The 25,596-nt window shown below is 37.7% G+C and overlaps 1 protein-coding gene across 8 annotated transcripts in view; it reads right to left on the bottom strand.

Moving 5' to 3' along the window:
• TASOR2 (transcription activation suppressor family member 2) overlaps positions 1 to 25,596 on the bottom strand; it is a 76,407-nt gene that overhangs the window by 30,790 nt on the left and 20,021 nt on the right. For 3 of the 8 annotated variants that reach the window (XM_032426066.1, XM_032426067.1, XM_032426070.1), the window contains exons 1-13: positions 16,790 to 18,093; positions 16,408 to 16,503; positions 15,266 to 15,338; positions 13,771 to 13,875; positions 11,844 to 11,935; positions 9,421 to 9,558; positions 9,163 to 9,287; positions 9,064 to 9,083; positions 8,874 to 8,973; positions 6,862 to 6,962; positions 6,090 to 6,193; positions 2,344 to 2,416; positions 2,183 to 2,245 (exon numbers count right to left, since the gene is read on the bottom strand). In XM_032426066.1, the coding sequence (XP_032281957.1) occupies positions 2,183 to 2,245; positions 2,344 to 2,416; positions 6,090 to 6,193; positions 6,862 to 6,962; positions 8,874 to 8,973; positions 9,064 to 9,083; positions 9,163 to 9,287; positions 9,421 to 9,558; positions 11,844 to 11,935; positions 13,771 to 13,875; positions 15,266 to 15,338; positions 16,408 to 16,503; positions 16,790 to 17,002 (1,303 nt within the window). In that variant the 5' untranslated portion in view covers positions 17,003 to 18,093. Of the gene's footprint in view, positions 1 to 2,182; positions 2,246 to 2,343; positions 2,417 to 6,089; positions 6,194 to 6,861; positions 6,963 to 8,873; positions 8,974 to 9,063; positions 9,084 to 9,162; positions 9,288 to 9,420; positions 9,559 to 11,843; positions 11,936 to 13,770; positions 13,876 to 15,265; positions 15,339 to 16,407; positions 16,504 to 16,789; positions 18,094 to 22,619; positions 22,776 to 25,596 lie in introns of those variants that run through there. The other 5 variants (XM_032426073.1, XM_032426068.1, XM_032426069.1 and 2 more) reach the window with 5 other exon arrangements.

Genomic DNA, 25,596 nt, shown 5'->3' with positions numbered 1-25,596 from the left:
AAAAACCCAAAAAACCCACAGATGACAACGGCCTCTGGTGTCTACTCAACTGAACTGAGTCATGCCGCTCTTTTTAAAGAAAAAGTAACTGCAAAATTAAGAAACACCAAGTTAGTCCTAGCTGAATACACTTGCCCTTGAGCCGGTATTACGAAAAGGAAAAGAAGAGCAAACATGGATAAACAGGAAAATGTGACTAAACACTAAAATAAAAATTCCTTTCTTTGAGCAGTTCATCATTTAAAAAGTAACAAGTGGGACGCCTGGGTGGCTCAGTCGGTTAAGCGTCTGCCTTTGGCTCAGGTCATGATCCCAGCGTCCTGGGATCGAATCCCACATCGGGCTCCCTGCTCATCGGGTAGTCTGCCTCTCCCCTCTCCTCCTCCCCAGCTCGTGCTCTCTTTCTCTCAAATAAATAAAATCTTAAAAAAAAAAAAGTAACAAGTGAAGGAAAAATATAAAAAAGTTCTCATACAGCACTAACAGTTCACAATCAAGTTGTATTTTTCTAGACAACTTCACTATTTCAAGTAGGTAGAAAGGTGGAAACAGAATGATTTGTAATAAATTATTATAAAATCTATGAAAAGGAACTTTTAAAGCCTGCTAAGCAAAGTGTGCATTTAAAACCACCATAGTTCTGAACCTCTGAATGCACCCACGTAGAAAATATCTCAAGGTTCCAGAGAAGGATGTGAACACGGTAGTGTAACCGTCCACTGTTCACTCTGCTGGGAGCCCTGTGCTGTAGGACTGTGAGTGGTGTGGGGACCAGTGTTCTTCATTCGGCTGGAAGTACATTTAAAAATAACGATGAAGTCCGAGCTCTGCAGAAGAGGGAGGCAGTATGGGATCGGGGCTGGAAGGCAGCTCAGGAGTCTGCTATCTGACCATGGGCTAAGTCAGGTCTCAGTCAGTCCGCTCTGAAGCGGTCCTCACACGCAGACCTGCTGTCAGAGCCACTAAGCCAGCCACCCCTGGCACAATGCCGGACACAGCAAATGCTTGAGAAGTGTGCACAGCTACTGCCATTGTGTTCTTATAACTGGTAATGTTGTGCTTCGTCCAAAGCGATGCCCAAGACAGTACAGTTCTCTGCTTTGAATAACTCAATACAATTTTTAAAAATCAACTTTAAAAATATTTTTGTATTGGTTGTAGCTTTATAAATGCTATATATAATTTTGTGTTTAAAGATATACAGTGTGATTATAAAATATGAAGAAAATACCCTCATAGGACAAAAAGAAGTGACTCGTTTACTTTCATTCATTTGTTCAGCAAACATCTGTGATTTGTTTTGTTTTGTTTTTTTTTATTTTTAGTATTCTCTACACCCAACACAGGGCTCAAACTCACAACCCTGAGATCAAGAGTCACATGCTCTTCCAAATGAGTCAGCCAGGGCCCTGACGTTTGTTATTTTTCAGTTGCCTGGCACCAGTAGGTGACAGGAATACAGTAAAATACAAGAAAGGCAAGCACTAAATAATTATACAAAGAAATACTGAAATGATACTGCTGATAAGCCCGGAGGTCCCATGGAGGGAAGGGTGGTGGCAGGAAGCAAAAGCATGATATTAAGTGGACCTGACAGGCAGGAGTAACAGGCTCCAGGGGTGCTTCTCTGATTTCAGTCCTTATCTCCCCTGCCTCAGAGCCCTTTTAGACTTTGTTTCCTGATCACCCTCCGAAATTTTAATACCGCAGATACACCTATTTATATACTGTAGGAGTTATATTTTTTTTGTCCCCATGAGCCAATCCGTGGTCCCATAGAGGCCAACTTCACCTGACGAAGGGGAAGGAGATGAGCAGTCCAGACAGAGGGAGCTGCACCTGTGAAAGTCCCAAGTCCTATTTGCTGGGTGGATGGTGATGATTGTATCCCCCAGCTACTGCTGTTCACTAGCATAGGAAGTTCCATTTGGGGCGTGCTGAATTTGAGGAACACCTGAGACATCTAAGTGAACATGTCAACAGGCAGCTGAATATGGGCATGTGAAGCTCAGAGGAAAGTCTAGGTCTGTGAAGGAGACAAAGAGGGATCACCCAGGGAGGTTAAAGGAGAGTGATTTCAGAGCAGAAAACAGTTACGAGGGTCAAGTGCTGCTGAGAGGTCAAGATGAAGACTGAGAAATATCCCCCAGACTCCATGAACTGGACGTCACTGTGCCCTTACCTGCTGGAAGGGATGGATGGAATAAATGTAACCCACATAGACCCGTCTGCCCATCTCCAAAATCTACACAGAATGAAAATCATAAGAAAAGTTAGGTTGTTGATCTTATAAAACAAAAGTAAACACACTGAAAAACAGTTTTTAAAAAAAGTGGTCCTTACTTGTTTCCGGTATTAAGGCTGATGATGTAAATAAGATGAAAACCTCCCGATCTTCTAAGCATTTGATGATTGCCTTAAACATAAAAAAAAAAAAAAAGTGAAAGAAGATTCAGTCCCTCTCTCCTTCTCCCTCTACCACACTCTGCAGTGAATTGTGAGCTCATGAAAAGTATAAATATAACACAATTCTTGAAATGTTAGTGTTTGTAAGAATCAGGAGAATTTTGTCCCCAGTATCAGAAACTGCAACTTCCTTAGTCCTCAAATAATCTTGGCCCTGTGAGGCCTACATATAAGAACCAGAACATTAAGGTTAGTTTTAGGATAGTGTTCAACTATGTAACAAATCAATTAGAAAAGACATTTCAGTTTTTCATTAAGATGCTTGACATTTCATTCTGCTGCCTAAGTAGCCAATCTGTCACCATTTAGCCACTACAAATTCAAGGTGACTCAGACCTGGGATTAGCATCTTAAGCTCATGTTTACACAAAAAATATCACAGAATCCTGGAACTCAAGACTGGAAGATGCGATCCAATAAAATAATCCTTTCTACAGCATCCTAAGAGAAGAAAATAATAGTAAATGACATAACTAGGTCCCATGGCACAAGAGAGGCAGATAAAAAAAAATTCTTCCTCTCGTTTCCCTCTATCACAGTCTTCGGGGAAATCTGGAGCTCAAGAAAAAAAAAAATCCTGAAATTTTCATGTTTCCAGTAACTCTGGGAATTTTTCCCCAGATAGTGGGGAAGTTATCCAAAAGTTGCCATTGTAAATCATAAAGATAACAGCTTTTCCATTAGTCACCATTTCAAAAGCTTATATATCCATAACAAAGAGAAAATCCAATGTTCATATAGTAATTTTTCAGTTAAAAAAGAAACAAACAAAATACACCATTTTTTGAATAAAGTGAGAAAACATTCTATTTCAAAGATTGATAGGTCATAAGCCTACAAATATGGGGAATCGATAAATTATTCAATAACAAAGTATGAAAAAGACTTCCAAGGATTACATCCACAGGAACAATCATTCCACACGCTTCTGCAATAGCCCCTGGGCACCTGACAGTTTCTGCTTTTGTTTCCTCCAGTCTTACAAATTCTATGATGGCAGGGACTGTATTTGTATTTATGCTTCTGGGCGCACAGTAGGGACTGAAGAAATAATTATTGAATAAATATACCGGTAGTTATATATACCCATAGCTTTGGTATCTAGTAAACTGCAGGTATAATTCTGGCTTCATTTTCTACTACTATAAAAAGTGAAAGTGACAAGAGAGTTAGCCTCTACATCATTCTGCATTTTAGTTTTGTGATACAGATGAAATGTGCAAATAAAACAGAAATATATATCTTATTGGTCGCTCAGATTATGTACTGAAAGGGCTAAAGTTCCTATTTTAACCTTTGTGGGGAGAAATCATACAATCTTTTACGTATCTATTAGACTTTTCCATTTACACACAGAAAAATACAGCCATACATGTCCTTAAGACCCTGTTAAAAAGAGACCTTGGTTGGTACTGTTCTTAAAGGTCAGTGTTCTGGGTACAAGGCCACATATACTTTATTCAAGGGACATCTATTGCTTGTCCTCTATACACCAGGCATGGGCACTAAGGTGTCAAAGATGCTTAAGATATGATAACTGCCCTCAAGGTACTCAATGTCTAGGTGGGGACATGGATATGTAAAAATTATTCATACAATGATGAGGCAAGAAAAAAAAGCATGGGAGCTAGAGAGTATAATGCTAAGTGAAGTTAAGTCAGTCAGAGAAGGACAAATACCATATGATTTCACTCAACATGTGGAATTTAAGAAACAAAACAAATAAGCAAAGGGGAGAGAGAGAGAGAGAGAGAGAGAAAACAAGAAACGGACTCTTAACGCTAGAGAACACACGGCTGGGTACCAGAGGGGAGATGGGTGGGGGGTGGGGGAAACAGGTGATGGGGATGAAGGAGTGCACCTGTTGTGATGAGCACCGGGTGATGTATGGAAGTGTTGACTCACAGTACTGTACACCTGAAACTAATATAATACTGTATGTTAACCAACTGAAATTAAAATAAAAACTTAAAAAACAAAAAAAAGGAAGAAAAAGCATGGACACCAAGGAGGAAGGACCTGATGTGATTTGTGCATCAGGTCTCTGCTACTTTTGATATTATTTGCACTTACAAACAGTCGCTTCACGAATGCATGTTCTGAAAACATTTTTGGACTCTCTTCCTTTTAATTTCCCAATAGAAAATGGACTGTGCTACTGCAAAACAACATAGCCTACATTCCCCCAGCAGATACTCAACGGCCATCTGCTCAGCATCCACTGCTGCCCAGCTGGTTCCTCTGTGCTGAGGAGCACCGCCACAGACTCAGCAGGACTGACCCTGGACCCAGTCCTGGCAGGTGGGCTCAGGATGGCCTGTGCGGGTCAAGGCACCCCATTCCCTGTTAGTTATTGGACAAGGGATGTGCAGATGACATACACTGGTCTAATGAAACTGAAGTGAAGGTGAGGAGGGGCTCTCTCTCTCCAGATGCACAAAGGAAGCATGTCGCCCCGAGTGGCAGCCTCAGGACAAAACTAGTGTACAGAGCAGAGTGAGGTGAAACACAAAGTCCTGAGCAAACAGTACTTGAACTGGCCTTATCACCTAGAATTGAAAAAAAGCCTGTTCAGTCCTGTTACTATCTAAGCCAGCTTGGGTTTCCATCACAAGTAACTCCAAGTATCTTAACTGGCTGCCCCTAAGACCCCTTATCTTCACAGCTTGGACACAGGTCCTGTTTTCACTTACTGATTTCTTGCTATCTACTATGGGGGTAGTCCAGCATGCCACTAATGCGCTCACATGTTTAGATCACTGTCCCACACTCACACCATCTCCCTTGGGATGTTTAGGTCTCACTCATAAAAAGTCACCCTCTACTCATTCCTCACACTGAGGAATCCTGGTTGACAAAATGGACAGAAGTCTCTGGGTTGTTACATAATTCTCATTAGCGGCTTACTTCCTACAATATGGAAACAGTGGGAGCACCAGCATTTGATTTTTTTTCCTTACATACCTATAGATCAACACAGGTCACTTTTAAAGAAGTATCTCAGAAGTGGTCCTTTGATTAACTCAAGAAACACTAGGGATCTAATCAATTCTTCTGTCATAAAACAACAACAACAACAACAACAAAGATTTGGGGAAAACTGTCCTCTAATTCTTAAAATTAGGAGTACAAACTGACCAGCAAAATACGAATGTAAACTGAGACACAAAGGAGGATGAAAATATTAGACAATAAATATTAAGAATATGTCACATAAAAAAAATAAATAGATAAAAAACATAATAAAATTAAATTTAAAAAAAGAATATGTCACATATTAAGTAATGAAAATCCTTTCAGCAAACTAAAATAATTCACTCTAGGCACAGTCAACTAATAATGAGATATCGAGGGCGCCTGGGTGGCTCAGTTGGTTGGGCGACTGCCTTCGGCTCAGGTCATGATCCTGGAGTCCCTGGATCGAGTCCCGCATCGGGCTCCCTGCTCAGCAGGGAGTCTGCTTCTCCCTCTGACCCTCCCCCCTCTCATGTACTCGCTCTCTCTCATTCTCTCTCTCTCAAATAAATAAATAAAATCTTTAAAAAAAAAAAAAAAATAATGAGATATCGATTTCTTAATTCAAAGAAAAAATAATAATTATATTTTAAATAGGTGATTCTTACCAATTGCTTATTTTTAATATACTCAGTTAGTTTATCTATTTTTTCCCCTTGTTTGTTTGACAGTTCCACCTGATACATCCTGAAGCACATATCCTGGCAAGAGACTATGGAGAAAATCAGAAAAACAGAACATTTCTTATTTTAAAACGCTATTATGCTTTTTTATAACCAAGTTTTTCATTTTATATGTTAAAAAGATGAAAGAACTAGAAATACTCTTAAAAAAACATTTAACATTCAATGGTCTTTGTTATAAAACTCCTCAATAAGAAGTGTCAAGTATTTGAAACAATGCTTTCACTAATATGGACTCTACTATAGAATTTAACAAGACAAATACATACTATATAAATAACATAAACATCAATGTTCCATGAATTAATCTAAATGATCAGGAAATTTCCTTCTCGTGTTTTCTCCTTTTTTTCCTTCAGTTAGAAGGACATAAATAAATAAAAACCACCACCACAAAACCTCTGTTCTCTTTCAAAGGCATGGTTATGAGTTTCTGACTATTTGTAAGCAACTCTCTGCTAAACTCTCTGTGTTCTATAGTAAAGTGAGTCTCTGCCACCTTAGATGAAATTACCTTTCAGTTTCTAGTTAGCCTCCAAGGAAATAAATCACAGCAACCCTACAGCTTTTACAAAAGGCCCTTCAGCGAATCACTCAGGGCAAAACCACAACAGAGTGTGTAAGAGTGTGCGCGTGACAGATGGAAAAAACTGAACAAAGCCCAGGGCATGCAGTGTATCATTACATCTGAACAGACCTTTTTGCTCCAGGTAATTCTGTTTTCTAAAGGCAGCTTCTGGTAGTCTTTTTTTCAAAGATGACACTTTCATTACATACTTAAAATCTAGTTCATGTGGCCTAAAAAAAAAAAAACCAATACCAGGTAATTTAATAAACATTTAAACTACAACTTCGTATTTTTTTATTTTCTAATATAAATGCAAACAAAAATATCATAACAAGAAAAGTCCTGAAACTGATAAAATCCGAATCAAATACTGTGCATATTTATAAATATTATAGATTTTCAAATATATGACCCCACAGACCACAGTCTGCAAATATGTTCAACATTTTCTGAATGCATGTATTTTTGAGATTAGCAAAATATCTAGATGAATGAAAGAATTATGCATACTGGAATGAGAATTTTTTAAAAATTATGCTATGTAAGAGTTGACAACTTTTGACAACAGTGGACTGCATACCATGCGGTGCCACTGAATGAACCACATCCAGACTTTTGTACCACTTCCCCCGACTTCTCCTTGAAAACTCACTTTCAAATACTTGTAGACTTATAAATGCTCCCCTTGCCCCTAAATACTTCTCTGTGTATCCTTAAAAAAGGACATTTCCTTATGCAACCACAGAACAATTAATGAAATCAAGAAATTAATGCTATATGGTTCCATTATTTAACCTACACACCTTATTCAAATTTTGCCAACTGTCTCACTAAGGGACTTTATAACAAAAGAAAACAAATCTTTTTCTGTTTTACGATCCAATCCAGGATGACACACTGCATTTAGTTATGTCTTTTTAGTCATCTTCAATCTAGACAGTCTCTTGGTCTTTAATGACCTTGGTATTTTTGAAGAATACAGACCATGTATTTTGCAGAATGCCCCTCAATCTGGGTATATCTGATGTTTCCTGCTGATTAGATTGGCAGGAATACCACACAAGTGACACTGTGTCATTCTCTATGCATCCTATTAGGAAGCACATGATATTTATTCCACTGCTGGTGATGTTAACCATTTAGGTAATGGTTCTAGCCATTTCTCTCTACACTCATTAGTTGTACTCCACAGTGACAATGAACTTTCCCAACTCTCCCATTTATTTATTTACAGAATTCGTTTTTTTGTTTTGTTTTGTTTTTTTTCAGAGAGACAGCGCACACACGCAGGGGGTGGAGAGTAGGGGGGAAGGGGCAGAGGGAGAGGAAGAGAATCTTAAGCAGCCTCCATGCCAGCGCACAGTCCGACTCAGGGCTTGATCTCATGGCCCTGAGATCATGACCTGAGCTGAAATCAAGAATCGGATACTTAGCCGACTGAGCCTCCCAGGTACCCACCCCTATTTACAGAATTCTTACTTTATTCTCTGGGTTGTAATAACCCTCAATCCTCCCTCTTAAAACAGGTCAGGCAACAGAAAGAAAATGAATTCTGACAGCACACCTATCTTCAGCTTATATTTCAATAAAATAGGTCTATCTTTCAACAGTTTTGGGTGCAAACCAAGCGCAGACTAAATAAAAAGATTTCATGAGATGCCCTTCACAGTGCCCCCAAAACAAATAATTCATTATAATGCAAATATGTGTAATAGCTACTCTACTTAACAGTGGTCTAGGAAAATCATGGGAAAATTACAAAATCAGCTCCTGCAACTCTTAATAAAGACTCAATAATAGTATTAAGTGCCTGTAATCTGCTGCATCTGCTACTGAGGCAAATCCAATTTATTTCTTGGGAAAGTCAAACATCTAGTATCAAGGTCATATTCTCATGAATGGATTAAGACACTAAAATTTCCAAAGCGACTTGTCAAAGATTATAAAACTATTTCAAAGCCAAGGTCAGAATTTAGACCTGAATTTTAAGTTTCTTGTGCTCTATACATCTACACAAAGTACTCTAATAAAAAACCAAGTACGACTGCTTTGTTTCACACCAGTACCAACAAACAAGACCTCAAAATGAGAATTAAAAAAAAAAAAAATCAAACAGTAAAGGACACAAACTCAATATTTACAGTTGCGTTGGAACAGCTGTACCATAAGAGGACCAAAGAGTTATATCACACAGCAGACAGCCTTGAATAATTAATTTGCCTTGCCATGAAGAGGTGAGAGCTGTAAGAAATGAGTAAGAAAGAAACTGATTATTTATGAGCAAAACATTTACTTAAAAAACATAAAAGAACCAATTAAATAATTTCTTACCATTTTCACTGAGTTCAAATCTAGGGAAAAAGGAAAGGCATGTTTATAAGAGCAAACAGAACAGATCCAGTAAAACAAAGTATGTGCATAATTACTTACATGCTTTTATGAGCTGATGCTGCCATCCTTTTAGGCTCCCTATACTGAAAAGCTACAATAATATAAGGGCAGATCTGCCTGGGTCGCTCAATAACAGAGCTGCCTGAAAGTTCATAGAGGTAATACTGAAAGAAAAGAAATAAGGATTATCAGAGTAGCACCACGGAATGCTTTATCTCAACTCCACCCAGTCCTAACATTTAACACATTAGATTCAGAAATGTATCTTGGGAATGATTTATTCCCAGGTGACTATACCTGACTCAGTTCAAATGCGCGAAAATGACTCGTCTTGTGAGAAACCTTGTTAGTATTTGCAGCCACGTGGCAATCATAGCCAGAAGATGGGCTAGTATAGTTAGTGGTATAATTCTCAGACACAAACTTGACTTTTCCCTAGAATAAAAATATTAAGACTTATCAGATGTCTTCAAAAGGCAATAATCTTACTCTAGGATTCATTTAAAAGTAGCCTAATAAGTAAGGATGTGGATGTGTTTCAAATTGTGTTAACAACTATGGTTCTTAGCAAATTATCTTAAGGCCAACAATAGTTTTAATTATCCATGAACCTCTTAACATTGTACTTAAAAATCTGGGATGTCTGGGCATCTTCCTGAGGTAAATGATCACAGCTTCTACCACAACATGAAAGGAGTACGTGAATCCCCCCAAATTTAAGAGAACCATTTCTGTAAAAGAAAAATTACACAGCCCACCAACTGAACAGATTAGCTTAGTCAATGACTGTAACATAGAAGGTGACAAATGGAATCTAAAATTTCACAAGATGAATTTTCAAACTGAAGTATTAAGTTATCAATTGTAATTTTTAGATCAAGGTATTTCTATTATGCCAGGACCCAGTACATCAGCAAGAAGCAAATATACAGTAAAGTGCTTAGCCGGACCTGATTACTGAATAGTCGATAGTATTTCCGATTATAGATTTCTCTTCATCAAGGGTTACATGTCTTCCGGGGGGCGGGGCGGGGGAGGCAGTTAAGGTTACCATACAATGAAATATCATACAATGATTTTAAAAGCTGTTGTGAATATAGTGACATATGTGGAAAAATACACAGAATATATACCAAAATGAGGTAAAGTTATAGGAAACTTTAATTTTTATCTTTACAGAAAGAATCTAATTTTGGGGGGGGGTGTTAAGGTCCTGCCTCTTCATTCATAGGACCACTAGGGGCATTGATAAAAAGCCAAAGAATATAAATAGTAGTTCTCAGTGAGCAATCACAACCTGTATCTTCTCCCCCTCCAACATTTTATGATGTCACGCATGGCTGGCTTTTGAGCAGTAAAGTAAGGAGAACTGAGAGCATATAGGTAAAAACTGACCAGCAACATCCACCAGACAGGGGGTTACAAGCCAAGAAACCCAGGACGAAGCACAATCTGACAGAGGTACGACACAGAACGAGGGTTATGTGAGCCAATGGCCCATCTACTGCAGTAGCTCTCCTGCAGGAGGAGGCAGAGGGAGGAGGAGTGGGGATCGCGCTCGCCAGTGTGATGCCACCTTCCCTCCAGTTCTTGGGGACACACCTTAGAATGTGAACAGTTCACACTCAAAAAAACACATCAGTAGTGTTGGTTTATAATCAGAGAACTCAAGATAGTAAGAAAGCTAAAACTGAAGCAAAAAACAACAAAATGAGACCACAGAGTATGTCCTCACAAAGCCCACCAATCTCTAAAGTCAGAATTTTCCTAGGAACTACTTGAACTATTTGAGGGTGTTTTAAGAATTTCTGAGATCAGCAGTTACAGATGCCACAAAGAACTGTGAACGGGTCTGGATGTTTTAGGGATAAAGGAAATAAGGCTCTCTTATTTCAACAATTTAAACAGAAAACGAAAGTTGCTGTCTAATTCCTCTCTTATAACTGTAATCACATTGTTCTTATAGGTTGCTACTTATGTTCTGTTATTTAATGTTTAAAAAGTGGCACTGTGGGCCAGGGCGAGAGGAAGACTTTTTACTGATTACCTTCTGTGTTATTTTGAAAGTTGTTTTGTTTTTTATTTTATTTATTTATTTTTTTAAAGATTTATTTATTTGACAGAGAGAGAGAGAGACAGTGAGAGAGGGAACACAAGCAGGGGGAGTGGCAGAGGGAGAAGCAGGCTTCCCGCTGAGCAGGGAGCCCGATGCGGGGCTCGATCCCAGGACCCCGGGATCGTGACCTGAGTTGAAGGCAGACGCTTAACTGACTGAGCCACCCAGGCGCCCGTTTTGTTTTTTTAAAGACATATTCATAGATCATTTATCAAATGAACAAAAAAGCTTTGTCTTTAAAGGAAAGCAAGAACAGCAGTTATCGGGGCGCCTGGGTGGCTCAGTTGGTTAAGCGACTGCCTTCGGCTCAGGTCATGATCCTGGAGTCCCTGGATCGAGTCCCGCATCGGGCTCCCTGCTCCGCAGGGAGTCTGCTTCTCCCTCTGACCCTCCCCCCTCTCATGTGTTCTCTCTCATTCGCTCTCTCTCAAATAAATAAAATCTTTAAAAAAAAAAAAAAAAGAACAGCAGTTATCTTTTCTGAATTTATAGCTGTCTACAGTGACTATGATGTTTAGCAAATGATCCTCAAAGAACATTATCACAGACTGATAACCTTTAGTTTTTAAAAGAAAAATTACATAAAAGAGCATTTGGGCTTTACCTTAATTAGGTTAAAAATTACAACATAACCACACTTCCCATGATACCATGGTCTTGCATGAAGATAGTCTGAGTATTTGGAAATATACACACCTATAAAAGTATAAGATTTAGATTAATTCACACTTTAAAAGGATTGTTTACTCACATACATTTCACATGTAGGGCTACCTTTAACAGAACAAGACAACACAAAACACAAATAAATAAAAGTCAACATTAAACTGTTTTGAAACTGCTTACCTTTTAAAAACTATTCAAGATATTCTAAAGGTATGGAAACATTAGAGCTAAGACAAGACAGGATGTATCTGATGGACAACCAATGTTCTAGTTGGGTACAATAACTAAAAAGGGATACAAGTATCACAATTCTTGGTAAATTCTAAGTTTATTTTTTTTGAGGCAATCATTCAGTGAAAAGGCCTATCTGTAGTAATCCGATTCTCAACTTATTTTTTGCAAAAAATCTCAGTAAGGACTCTATTTAATAATAAGCACTAAGGTCTGCCACTTGGCAGGTATGTGCTAGGCAGCAGTGGCACCAAAGTAAACAGGACAAGGTCCTGCCTTGAAGCAGCTTATGCTGCTAGTCTGTGCAATTTCCAGTTGAGGCAGGGGTCACGTTTGTTCTACTCACCACTGTAGCCACACCACAGCCCAGTATATGGTAGGTACTTAACTATTCGTCAGACACATGTATTTGAGGACACAAAGAAATGGAAATAAGCAATTATATTTTCTTAGAAAAGGAGTTCTTTAAACAGAGGAAGGAAATTCTCAGAGAACAGAGTGAGCACAAGTATGGAAGCATAAAAGATTATAAACTGTGCAGGACGGTGGGTCACTGCATGGGGAGCAGGGGAGAAAGCACAGGAAGCTGAGGCTGAAGGGGAAGCTTGGAACTGGGTGGTAAAGATCTTTGTAGGACTTCTTCAGGGGAGACCTCACCCTATAGGCAGCAGAGACCCACCAAGGGTTTTCAGCAGCAGACTGCCACTTACAAGACAGTGGAGTCTCCAGAGGGGAGAGGCTAGAAGCAAGACCAACCAGAAAGCTACGTCAGAGCTGAGACAGGTCCCCAGGTGGCAGCAGCAGGGGAATGGCAAGGGAAGAGCAGATCCCACAGAGATTCCTAAACTGAGGCATCTCTCGAAATACGAGACAACGGAGAGAGTCCTTGGATATCCTGGTAAGAGCAATGAACTTGTGGTCAGAAGCTTGGGTTCCAGCACCAAGTCATTCACTTCCTACTAATAACCATGTGACTGAGGAGCAGGTCACTTGAGGTGGGGGGGGGGGGCACTTGGATACATAGACCACAGGGTCCTCAGGAAGATTTAAAAAGATCTATAAACTTTTAAAAAACTAAAAGACACTACATTCACAGAACTAAACATTTCTATTTGAGCCCGAAACTATAAAATATATGCGGGCAGCAGTGCTATTTTCTTACCCACCCCAGTACGTGTTTAAGAAAGTATATTTGTTAAGAATAATGCAGTTTCTACTCCAGCACCCCACCAAAGCCAGCCTCTTAAACATCAACCATATAATTAGGAATTAGAGTAATGCAGAACAAGGGCCTTCTATTTTGGAGATGTAAGCTAAAGTATTTACTTGTAATTTACTTTCAAATTCTTCAACAACAAAATTTTTTAACCAAATGAAGGGAATAATGCAAAACATGATCTGTTAAACCTAGGCGATGGGTACATTATACCATCCTCTCTTCCTATGTTAGCTATGTTTTACAATGAAGGGGGGGTGAAAAAGAGTAGGAAGAAAAAAAGGTTTTATGTAAAATGTTATCGGGGTTATGAATGTATTCCCTGTCATGGCCTTTAGAAGATGTGAATGTAAGTTTTAAAGCATTTTGTGTTACAGAGTGACTACATAACCCAGCAATTCCACTGCTGTGTCTATACCTAAGAGAAGGCAAAACACGTCTCCACAAAAACTTGTACATGAATGCACACAGCAGCATTTCCGTAACAGCCAAGAAGTGCAAACAACCAAAGGTCCCTCAAGTGCTGAAAGAATAAAGAAAATGTGGTAAAACCATACAACAGGATATTATTCAGCCAAAAGGCAGACAAAGTACTGCTACGAGCTACAACAGGGATGAGCCTTGAAAACACTAAACTGAGAAAAGGAGTCACAAAACATCACATAGGATTCTGTTGATGTGGAATGTCTGAAGGAGGCCAACCTGGAGAGGGGAAGAGCAGGTTAGTGGCTGCCTCGGCCGCTGGTGGCGGGGAATGGGGCATCACTGCTAATAGGCATAGGACTTCTTTTTGGGGGCATGAAAACAGTCTAGAATGGACTGTGCTAATAGTAGCACTACTCTATGAATACACCAAAAAAAGCTGAACTGTACACTTGAAATGGGTGAATTAGAGGCTGTATAAATTTTATCTCGATAGAGCTGTGAAAAAGAAAAGGCCAGCAGGAAGCTAGCCACTCCTGATCTCCACAGTGGTAGCACCTGATAGCGCTAAATACCCGTCCTCCTCTCCCTCCCCAGTTCTTCCTCCACTGGACTGCCCCCCCGACCCGGTCCCACAGCGATCCACAGTCCTGCTCTTTGTCATCTTTTCCTTCAATAATGCCCCATGTAACAGTATCTTTGGCTTCAACTAACACCTAGTCCTGCCACCTTGAGCCCCCATCTCCAGTTCTGATCCTTTTTTCCAGCTATTTTTTTTTTTTTTTTTACCATCAGGAGGGTATCTCCTGGTAACACCTAGGAAAACCTCACTATTTCTCAAATTTAATTCATGAAAGTAGTAGCATCCATTTACTGAGAGCTAAGTGCTTCACGTAGCCTCACATGATCCTCACAGCAGATCTAAAAGATAGTTTCATCTATTTCACAGATGAGGAACTTGAAGCTCAAGAAATTTAGTGCTAATCCACATTCTTAACCGTAAGATTACCTTTCTCTTTTAACTCCTCAGCTTCCCTACCAATCTCCTTTCCTTCTGTGTCTCTTCTCTATTAACAACATGACTGTAGTGTAAGTTTACAAGCTTATATCTGAATATTTCCTTTCTCTTACTCCTCACATTCCACAGTTGCCAAGTCTGGCCAGTTCCATCTATTCTCTATTCCTACTGCCATTATGATAGTTTAGAAGACATCCTCATTAGCCCTGGATGATTGCACTAATCTCTTGGTACTTAAAGCTAATTTCAGTATCTCTTCTAGTCCAACTTTTAAGAAAAAGTTCTGATCATGTAACTCCTATTGGAAAATCTTAAGTCTTAGACTCGAAGCTCATTTACATGTTTAAAGCACTGATTCTAAAGATTATTATTTATCACTAATGAAACTGGCTTTTAATGTAAGTATCTTATGAAATGAACTAAACCCCACTTCATCTTGTAAAAGAAGAGACTCTTTCTCTCACAGACTTACCTTTTGCTGGGTCACCGAGAGTGGTTATAGCACTGCTGCCCACACAGAGCCCGCGCTGACATACTAACTTTGCCTTTAAATAAAAGACAGTACTTTGCTTATCATGTCAGTCTTAGGAGAGACAATGAAATAACACTATAATATATAAGCTTTCAAATAAATATATAACCTGTATATGGTATGTATTTATGGCACAAAGCAAGCTTGTGTAAGGCAATTGTGTTTGGTTAATAGTTCATGAAATTTTATCATTTCTGTTAACAAAAATGTCATCAGCAAAACCAAATTAAACAAGCTCCCAGATTAAGTCCTCTCTTGAAGATTTTGATTATAGCTTTGGAATCACTAAATTTGAAAATGTCTTATCCTCTAATGCCTCTTTTAGTATGAATCCATAGTGTATCTTATTTGTAAGTAGATGATTAAGTAAATAAATGAACTCTTCTGGTCTTACTATATAATCCTTATGTTATATGCTAATGTTAAGTATTCTTTAAGCAAGCCTACCCTTGTTCTTTAAAAATCACGAACCCAATCAAAATATGAAATTATTTTAAGTTGAATTCTAAATCTCTGGTATTGTTAAAACTTTATCTAGGAAGCCACATACATCTTTGGGGACACGCTCCACACAGTAGCTTCCTTCTCCCACAATTTGGGTATGAGCAACAATATGGAATCTCCATCTTTAAACACTGGCATGAAATAATTTCAAGTAACTCAACTGCTGAAAGTATTCACCTTATGCCCAAAACCATGTAACTGAAACTTGAAAAACCTCCACAAGAAACAAAGTATCTATGTGAAGAATGATCCAGAATGAAGAAATACCCATTCACTCCATTAGAAGGCATTACTGATACTTAGGAAACCCGTATTAATCCAATTCTCACCCTGAGCTGACAAATGTATTTACGATGAAACTGAAGAGGGCCTGTGAAAAGGTACAGGAATCCAACCTCTTTCAGGACTAGCTGTCACGATCATTCCCACTGCCACCAGACTCAGCAACAAAAAAGACTGGAGAACTGGTAATTTTACAAATCTTAGAGAAGTGAAATACCAATATTTAAGTTTAATGATATCATTAATTTTGTACATTAATGTCACAAAACTAATGTTCTACAACCTAATTCCCTTACCTGATTTTCAGTTTCAAACAGAAGAAACCCATAAGTCTCTTGAAGTTCTTCCTGAGTATAATTACTTGATTTTTTTTCTTGGTAAAAAGTTTTGTACTGTATAAAAGAGAGAATAATCAAATGCTATAAACATATTATTTTGCCTTGCAAATTAATTTTTAAAAATGCATCATCTGAATTCCTCCTGTTAAAGGACTAACAAAATTTATTATTTTTCTATTCCCTAGAATATATTCTTATTACCTTCCAAGGATTTCTTATCTCATCTGAAAGTGACAGCTGAGAAGAACTAGATAGGCTTTTATACCAAAAATGATGGGTCTATTTCTTTAAAACTAAAATAAAACTAACACACAGACACAGTGTGTACCAAGCACCTCACCTCATTTAAGAAAATGTCATTTTTCACCAAAGTCACTTGACTGTACTGAAAACCATGCTCAGATGCAGAGTCCAAGTAAGAAGTATGAAGAATTGAAACTGCCCTCTGGAAGAGAAAGTCTGAACTCAAGGACACTGTATCAAAAACTGTAAAACACAAACAAAAATAATGCAACTGTTTAAGATAACCAAAAGATGGGGTTAAAAGTGGCATACTAAATATCACTGAATACTTCACCTATTTCCTTCCTGTAAAACTCAGACACTTACATTGTATTTTGGCTCCATATCTGTACTATCTTAAAAGACCTCTCATTTGAAGAACATAATCTACACGGAGGTGAGTTACTGAAGGTGAATTACTTTCAATACAAGAGTAAAATAAACCCTGCCAGATTCCTTGGGCCTTTTGGTTGAAAGCTGTGTGTTGTAACTACAGTTGGGACAAGCAGATCAAATGTGGTAGCATCAAGGTGGTGGTAAGCAATCACTTAGACCAATGTTTCTCATCCTGAATTTTTTTAAACTTATGCTACATTTTGATAAACTTCACCCTTCCTGTCTTCTCATCAAATCCCCCCAAGTAAGCCCATTAGGTTCCTTTTAAGGGGCCTACTATTGCACACTCAACAAACACATTAGAAATTGTTCTATCTTTGGGGTTTCCTCATGGCCTAGACATGTCTGTTGAACTTTACTTCTTACGGGTTATATTATGAAATCATTATTTTTTTCATTTCACAAAAATAAAACTTTATTACTTTTAGAAAGTGCTTTTTTCAAACCCCACCCATGTGCTAGCCCAGAAATTCTGACATGACCTTCCCAAGAGAAGCAGGTTTCCTAATTGAGAATTACTGACTTGACCCAATAATTCTCTTGATTGAGGCTTTGTGCCTTTTGTTTTACAAGTTTTTACTTTAGCAAGAATTGATCCTAACAAATTCTCGTAACATTTAACTATGATTTGGTTACTCCCTTATATTTGTATCTTCTCTATGTTCTTTAACAAGGTCAAGGCAGGGAGGTAACAAACTACTTATAAATAATAGAGAACGGAATAACATACAGAGCACTGGAAGTTTGGGTGATATAGTATAAATAAATACATTAACATGGCTTCCCGCTTTTACCAGAACTCTCTGCCAATTACATTAAAGTTCAAAAGCTAAAGGAAAGACAAGCATTTTAATTAAAACTAACCTATGAACAACAGTAAAAAACTAAACGATCATAGAAATGAAAACAAACATTTCAGTAAAGTTAATTTGGACTAAACTGTCCTAACACTTCCAATTATCCATTAAAAATGCTTTACGTCTGCCTTCGGCTTAGGTCATGATCCCGGGGTCCTGGGATCGAGCCCCACATCAGGCTCCCTGCTCAAGTGGGGAGCCTGCTTCTCCCTCTCCCTCTGCCATTCTCTCCACTTGTGCTCTCTGGCTCTATCTCTCTGTCAAATAAATAAATAAAATCTTAAAAAAAAAAAAAATGCTTTACTAAACTTCCTAGTATCAAAAGTCAAAGACTTAAGTAGCAAGGAAGGAAAGAAAAGAGGATGAAACATTTAAGAATATCCTGAAGTTCCTACATCTGATCCATATCAGTTGTTTTACTTTTTCTCAGTTTCACTTTTTCCTTCAATATCAGTATATGAATGCTATAAAAAATATGGATATTCTAAAGAAGTTCAAAGAGCAAAACAACAGGGATGATAGTTAAAATGATGGCTTTCTTGAGCTACATTACCTTCTTTAGCTACATTAGCTCAAAACAAACTGGGAAGCCTAAGCATGTGTGACTCTGTCTTACAAATAAGCTGCACTGCTAGGCCAAATGCAAGTCAGATTCCTCTAAAAATCCTAATATGGGAAACCTTGTATTTAATATTTGTAAAAAGGCAAAATAATATTTAAAAATCTAAGAAAACTCTAGGGGTGCCTGGGTGGCTGAGTCGTTAAGTGTCTGCCTTAGGCTCAGGTCATGATCCCAGGGTCCTGGGATCGAGCCTCGCATCGGGCTCCCTGCTCAGTGGTAAGCCTGCTTCTCCCTCTCCCACTCCCCCTGCTTGTGTTCCCTCTCTCGCTGTCTCTCTCTCTGTTAAATAATAAATAAATTCTTTAAAAATCTAAGTAAAGTCTCTTCCTAGAAACATCGCCAAAGGCAAGGGAAGGAAGGGCAAAAATGAACTATTGGGACTTCATCAAGATAAAAAGCTTTTGCAAAGCAAACAGTCAACAAAACCAAAAGACAACTGACAGAATGGGAGAAGATATTTGCAAATGACATATCAGATAAAGGGCTAGTATCCAAAATCTATAAAGAACTCATCAAACTCAACACCAAAAGAACAAAGAATCCAATCAAGAAATGGGCAGAAGACATGAACAGACATTTTTCCAAAGAAGACATCCAAATGGCCAACAGACACATGAAAAAGTGTTCAATATCGCTCGGCATCAGGGAAATCCAAATCAAAACCTCAATGAGATACCTCACACCAGTCAGAATGGCTAAAATTAACAAGTCAGGAAATGACAGATGTTGGCAGGGATGAGGAGAAAGGGGAACCCTCCTACAACGTTGGTGGGAATGCAAGCTGGTGCAGCCACTCTGGAAAACAGTATGGAGGTTCCTCAAAAAGTTGAAAATAGAGCTACCATATGATCCAGCAATTGCACTACTGGGTATTTACCCCAAAGATACGAAAGTAGGGACCCGAAAGAGTACGTGCACCCCGATGTTTATAGCAGCAATGTCCACAATAGCCAAACTGTGGAAAGAGCCAAGATGTCCATCAACAGATGAATGGATAAAGAAGGTGTGGTATATATATACAATGGAATATTATGCAGCCATCAAAAGGAATGAGATCTTGCCATTTGCAACGACGTGGATGGAACTGGAGGGTATTATGCTGAGCGAAATAAGTCAAACAGAGAAAGACATGTATCATATGACCTCACTGATAATGAGGAATTCTTAATCTCAGGAAACAAACTGAGGGTTGCTGGAGTGGGGGGTGGGGTGGGAGGGATGGGGTGACTGGGTGATGGACACTGGGGAGGGTATGTGCTCTGGTAAGCGCTGTGAATTGTGCAAGACTGTTGAATCTCAGATCTGTACCTCTGAAACAAATAATGAAATATAGGTTAAGAAAGAAAAAAAGAAGAAGAAGAATGTAGCAGGAGGGGAAGAATGAAGGGGGGGAAATCAGAGGGGGAGAAGAACCATGAGAGACGATGGACTCTGAAAAACAAACTGAGGGTTCTAAAGGGGAGAGGGGTGGGAGGATGGGTTAGCCTGGTGATGGGTATTGAGGAGGGCACATTCTGCATGGAGCACTGGGTGTTATGCACAAACAATGAATCATGGAACACTATATCTAAAACTAATGATGTAATAATGTATGGGGATTAACATAACAATAAAAAAATTTAAAAAAAAATCTAAGTAAAGTCTAAAGCTCAATATTTGAGAAATAAGTTGCTTACAGTGAAAGAAATAAAAGTTGTCAGAGCTTTGGAAATGAACATTCTATGGTTATGAACTCTTAAATTCCACAAGATGTTAATATGAAGACACAGGCTTTTAACTTTTAAAAGTACCAAATACTACATATATCCACATTTTTGAGGGTCAATGCACAATAATAAACGAAAAACTGAAAAAATAGTGCAAGCTGAAAAGCAAACAAAAATAGCCTAACACAGTGTTTACCAAATACATGTGGTCAGAGAACACTTTATTTACCAATGTGAGGAATACTGTTCTCAATAAAGCTATGAATAGATATAATGGTTTAAAATAAACAGTAGGAAATGATTTTGTGCTAACATATTTTTATTCCTAAAACTATTTATAGTTAAAAATGCTTCCCCTTTAGGTCAGCATTCTCCAAAAAGCAATATATTTATATAAGTAACCATTTTACAGTTAGCAGAAGGTAAAGCATGTCCAAAGCGAAACAGTTAGAAATCCACAGTAAATCTTGAATCTTTCATGATTTCATAATAAAATGATGTCAATTATACTCAAGAAAGCACAAGTTTCCTGCTGTATAACAAAGGAGATAGATGAACATTTTATCAAGAAATTATTTGACATTATCTCTTCTTACACAATGTACTCTCATTTAAGAGTCAAACTAGTGTACAAAACAGTATGAGCACTAAATAAATGGATGGCTGCATTTTTGCTGAGTAATACACATGCTTCACTTAAACATTCAAGGTTATCAGAATATTAAGAGAATGAAGAGAATTTCTCTACAGAGAAATACTAAAATAACTTAAAAAGTACCTGTCTGTAAAGTGAAAGAGTATCCCTTAGGGCTTAAGTGACCAACAGAGAGCAAGTAGGGAAAATTCAAGTTCAATCACATTAATTCTAGAAACTGAGTTAATATTCTTTCCTATGGCACCTAGCTTTGGGCATATTTCCCTGCTATTTATGGATTCAGTCTTAAAAGTTAAGTCAAGCTTGACATAAACTGGATTCTGTTCAAAGTGCCCTGAGATAATCTCTCCATTTCTCAAAATCTATCAGCAATACGGAGTGTCTGCTTTTGGACACTTGTTTCTCTTTTTAACTTCTAATAAATAAGAGGGATTAGAAAATTATAAACTGATCTCTGATGCTCTGGCACACATATCTGTTTTCCATTCTCTAAGCATCTGGTCTGAAAGCAAAGAATGAAATTTAGAACTAATGCCAACAACTTAAGTGTCACAGTAATTCTAACATAAATTAGCCACTTCTACATCTCCCCGGGACTTTTGTGACCACTTCTCTTGTTTATGCATTATACAATAGCACTCATCAAAGACAGAAACACTCAGAACCCAACAGTATCCACCATTAAAGGTCCTTATTAGTATTTCCTACAGAAGGACTGCAACCTACCTCCGTTAACATTGTGGATGCCTAAATATTTGACCTAGGCTAAGTAGGCCCTTTAATAGTTGTTAAAGAGCCCATTCCTTCATCATCTAATCCTAAAATGTATTACCTTTATCTTTAAGACATTAAGGGATTGCCAGTTTAAGATAAATACAACTTTTTTGGATCTAACAAAAACTTAAATGTGCATACCTAATAACCATTCCATTTCTGGGAATCTATTCCTCAGAAATACTAGCACGAGTGCACACAAGATATATACAAGGCTACTCCACGCACCGACATCTATAACAGCAAAAACACTGGGGATAACCTAAATTGCCATCAATAAGGAAACACCTTACAACTACTACATAAAAACCAAGTAAATCTGTATACACTGACATATAAAGATATCTATTATTGAGTAAATAACATGCATTATATAATGCCATTTTGATAAAAAAATACATAAAAAATTATGTGTTTGAAAGTTTACAGAAAAAGATCTAGAAAGATGGGAAACCAAATTGTTAATGGTGTCTAAACCAATGTTTATCGAAGTGGAAGTGGATAAAGGTGAACTTAAACTTTTTAGCTTATATATATTATTACAACCTAGCTTTTTTCTTACATAAGCATGTACTACTTCTAGTATTTAAAATATCTCAATTCAAAATCAAGTAAAATGAATCATAATTTCAAAGAAGTACAAATAGAGAAATGTGACAATTTCCCTTGAACCTTTTCTGATGCAATTCGAAAATTTAATCACCTATTAATTTTGGATTAATGATTATTTTGGATTAATGAAATTTGTAGTCACTGGAAATTGTAAATATTTTTTAAAAAGTCCTTTCATTTAACATGATATAAATTAAAAATTTTCAATTGTACTGTTCTACTTGGATTCATTAGTAATAACTCATAGCATTTAGTTTAATACCCACTCTTTTCTGATATGAACCCTGGCTCGGTCTTCTCTAAGAGAGAATGTAGCTGGGAGGGTGGTCTTAATTCATTTTCACCAAGTATACCCCCAGAATTCTTGACATAGTCCTGTTCTCTGTTAATGTCATAAATGCTAAAATGAGAAAAGAAAAAATTAAATCATAAAGTGAATAGTTCTATTTACGGCAAACCTACCATATAAACAAATGTCTACTGAACATCTAATTTACATTAGGTACAATTCTGTAATGTTACCTCCTTTGACAAGTCTCCAGAGCTAAGGCTAAATTGGCTCTCTAAGCAGTAAAACATAAAATGAAATGCTTTTCCTTCAATATTTAAGTTCTAAAGAAAATCTGTTCACAGAAATAAGTTATGCTTATAGGAATCAATTTTGCCTCAAGATAAAAAGTAGAGGTTATAGAACCACATTTATGTTCTACTGGTTGAAAATAAAATAGAACACAAATAAAATCTCTCCCCACCCCCAAATTAGTATATGACCCAACCATTCTTGTTTTTTTTTTTAAGATTTATTTATTTTAGAGAAAGAGATGGGGGGAGGGGCAGAGTGAGAGGGAGAGTCTCCAGCAGACTCCCCGCTGAGTGTGCAGCCTGACGTGAGGCTCAATCCCACAACTCTGAGATAACAACCCAAGCCAAAGGCAAGAGTCAGAGGTTCAACTGATTGAGCCACAGGTGCCCCGACCCATCCATTCTTTTAAAAAAAAAACTATTAGTGATGCCTATTACATATACAGTACCATGCTATATCCTGGATTCATCAAGACAAATGAGAAACCATCTTTACAATAAAAGCTTAGACTAGAAAAGGAAGACAAACCTATACAGAAACCAGTACTATAAATGTGTGGGAGAATCTAGAACACGATGCAGTGGATGCATAATAGGGATTTCCTTAAGACAGGGAAATGTCAAGAAGTTTTAGAGGCATTCATACTTGAAATCTGAGTAGGTATTCAAATAATAAAGGAGCCAAAAAACGAGCTAGTCTGCATGTTTTCTAGGCAATGGAAACAGTAGGAGCAGAGGTAGAAGCATTAAACATATAAGGAACCACAAGCAGTTTCTTTGAAGAATTCAATATGCTTCACACAAATATTAGCATGTCTAGTTTTATAATAGTACACCTTTTTTCAAAAAGGATTTGAGGCAGAACTGTATGGATATCTTCAAAATTCTGTAGAAAAAGTAGCAATATTGGTAACATTCATTCATTAAGGAAACAGGTTATGTCAAGAGGGGAAAATTAAATGGGTCTTCTATATTACTATCTCAGTATTTACTTTTTAGAAAGATCTATTTGTTTGCTTTGATTCACTTTTCTCATGTTATCTTTGGTTTTGTTTTATACAGTAAAAATCATGGTAAAATAAACACATAACATTTCACATCTAATCTTTATGTCCTTTGCCATGGTACCTAGTCTCCCTGCGCCTCGTAATTTACGGTTTCTGAAATGGTTTAATCTTTTTCTTCCTTTTCTTTTCTGTTCTGCTAGTGCCCATTTCACATCCACCTGTGGTCTGGCTATCTCTTCCTCAAATTCTTATAATTCTGCTTTGTGGTCTTCATAACTCTGTGCTTCATTTATTTTTATTTTTTAACACTTTGAGATATAATTCACATAGCATACAATTCACCCATTTAAAGTGTACAGTTCAATGGTTTTAGTTTATTCAGACCTGTGCAACCATCACTACTATCAATTTTAGACCATTTCATCACTCCAAAAAGAAACCCTGTACCCCTTAGCCACCATCCTCATCTTCCACTGTTCCCCATTCCCAGGCCTAGGCAACCACTAATTTACTTTCTGTCTGTATAGATTTGCCTATACTGGACCATTTTATGTAAATGGAATCATACAAGTGGTCCTTTGTGACTGGCTTCTTTCACGCAGCATCATGTTTTCAAGGTTCATCCATATGGAAGCATGTTTACTTCACTCAGATTTCATTTCATTGGCTCATTTAGGGCCAAATGATATTTTACAGATATACCACATTTTCTTTTATCCAATCATCAACTGATGGACATCTGGGCTCTTTCAACTTTTTGGCTATTATGTATAATAATGCTATGAATGTTCATGTACAAGTTTTTGTGTGGACATTTTTTCATTTCTCCTGAATATATACCTAAGAGAACAGCTGGATCATATGATAAATCTATGTTTAACCATTTGGAGAACCGCCATTCTGTTTTCCAAAGTGACTGCACCATTTTACATTCTCATTAGCAGTGCGTGCAAAGTTCTACTTTCTCCACATCATTGCTGACACTTGTTATTATCTTTCTGATTACAGCCATCCTAGTAGGTATGGAAACGATATATTAGTTTATTTGTAAGTTTATGTTGGAATTTTAGGTTACACTTTTCACCTACTTCAAGAGGTCCACAAGCTTTTTCATAAAGGGCCAGACAGTAAATATTTTAGGATTGTGAGCCATACAGTCTCTGTCACAAAGACTCAATTCTGCTGGTGAAGCATAAAAGCAGCCACAGACAATGTGTAAATGAATGGAAATGACTATGTTCTAATAAAACTTTATTTAGAAAAACAGGCAAGACTACAGGCAGTAGCTTGCCCACCCCTGATCTACACTGTACCAGTATTTTGGGCTTTTCTTATCATCTGTAGAAAACTGTGGTGCATATCCCTCCACCTTAGCCTTTTCTTACACATTTATATTAGTTAACCACTGCTTAGTAACAAACCATCTCAAAATTCAGTAGCTTATAACCACAATCATTTACTACTGCTCACATTTCTACAATGTTGGCTAAATTAGGCTTAACTCAGCTGGGGCAGCCCTGACCCATGTGTCTCCCATCTTCCTTCAACCAATGAGTTAGGGAGGCATGTTTTTTCTCATGGAAATGGCAGAGGTGCAGAGAACAAATGGAGAATACCCAAGTCCTCTTAAGGTTTACTAGGCCTGAAACTGACA

The sequence above is a fragment of the Phoca vitulina genome, unplaced genomic scaffold, assembly GCF_004348235.1.
Source record: "Phoca vitulina isolate PV1807 unplaced genomic scaffold, GSC_HSeal_1.0 scaffold33, whole genome shotgun sequence".
Lineage (NCBI taxonomy): Eukaryota > Metazoa > Chordata > Mammalia > Carnivora > Phocidae > Phoca > Phoca vitulina.
The sequence above is the reverse complement of the archived record's forward strand: the minus strand, read 5'-3'. Positions and strand labels throughout refer to the sequence as shown.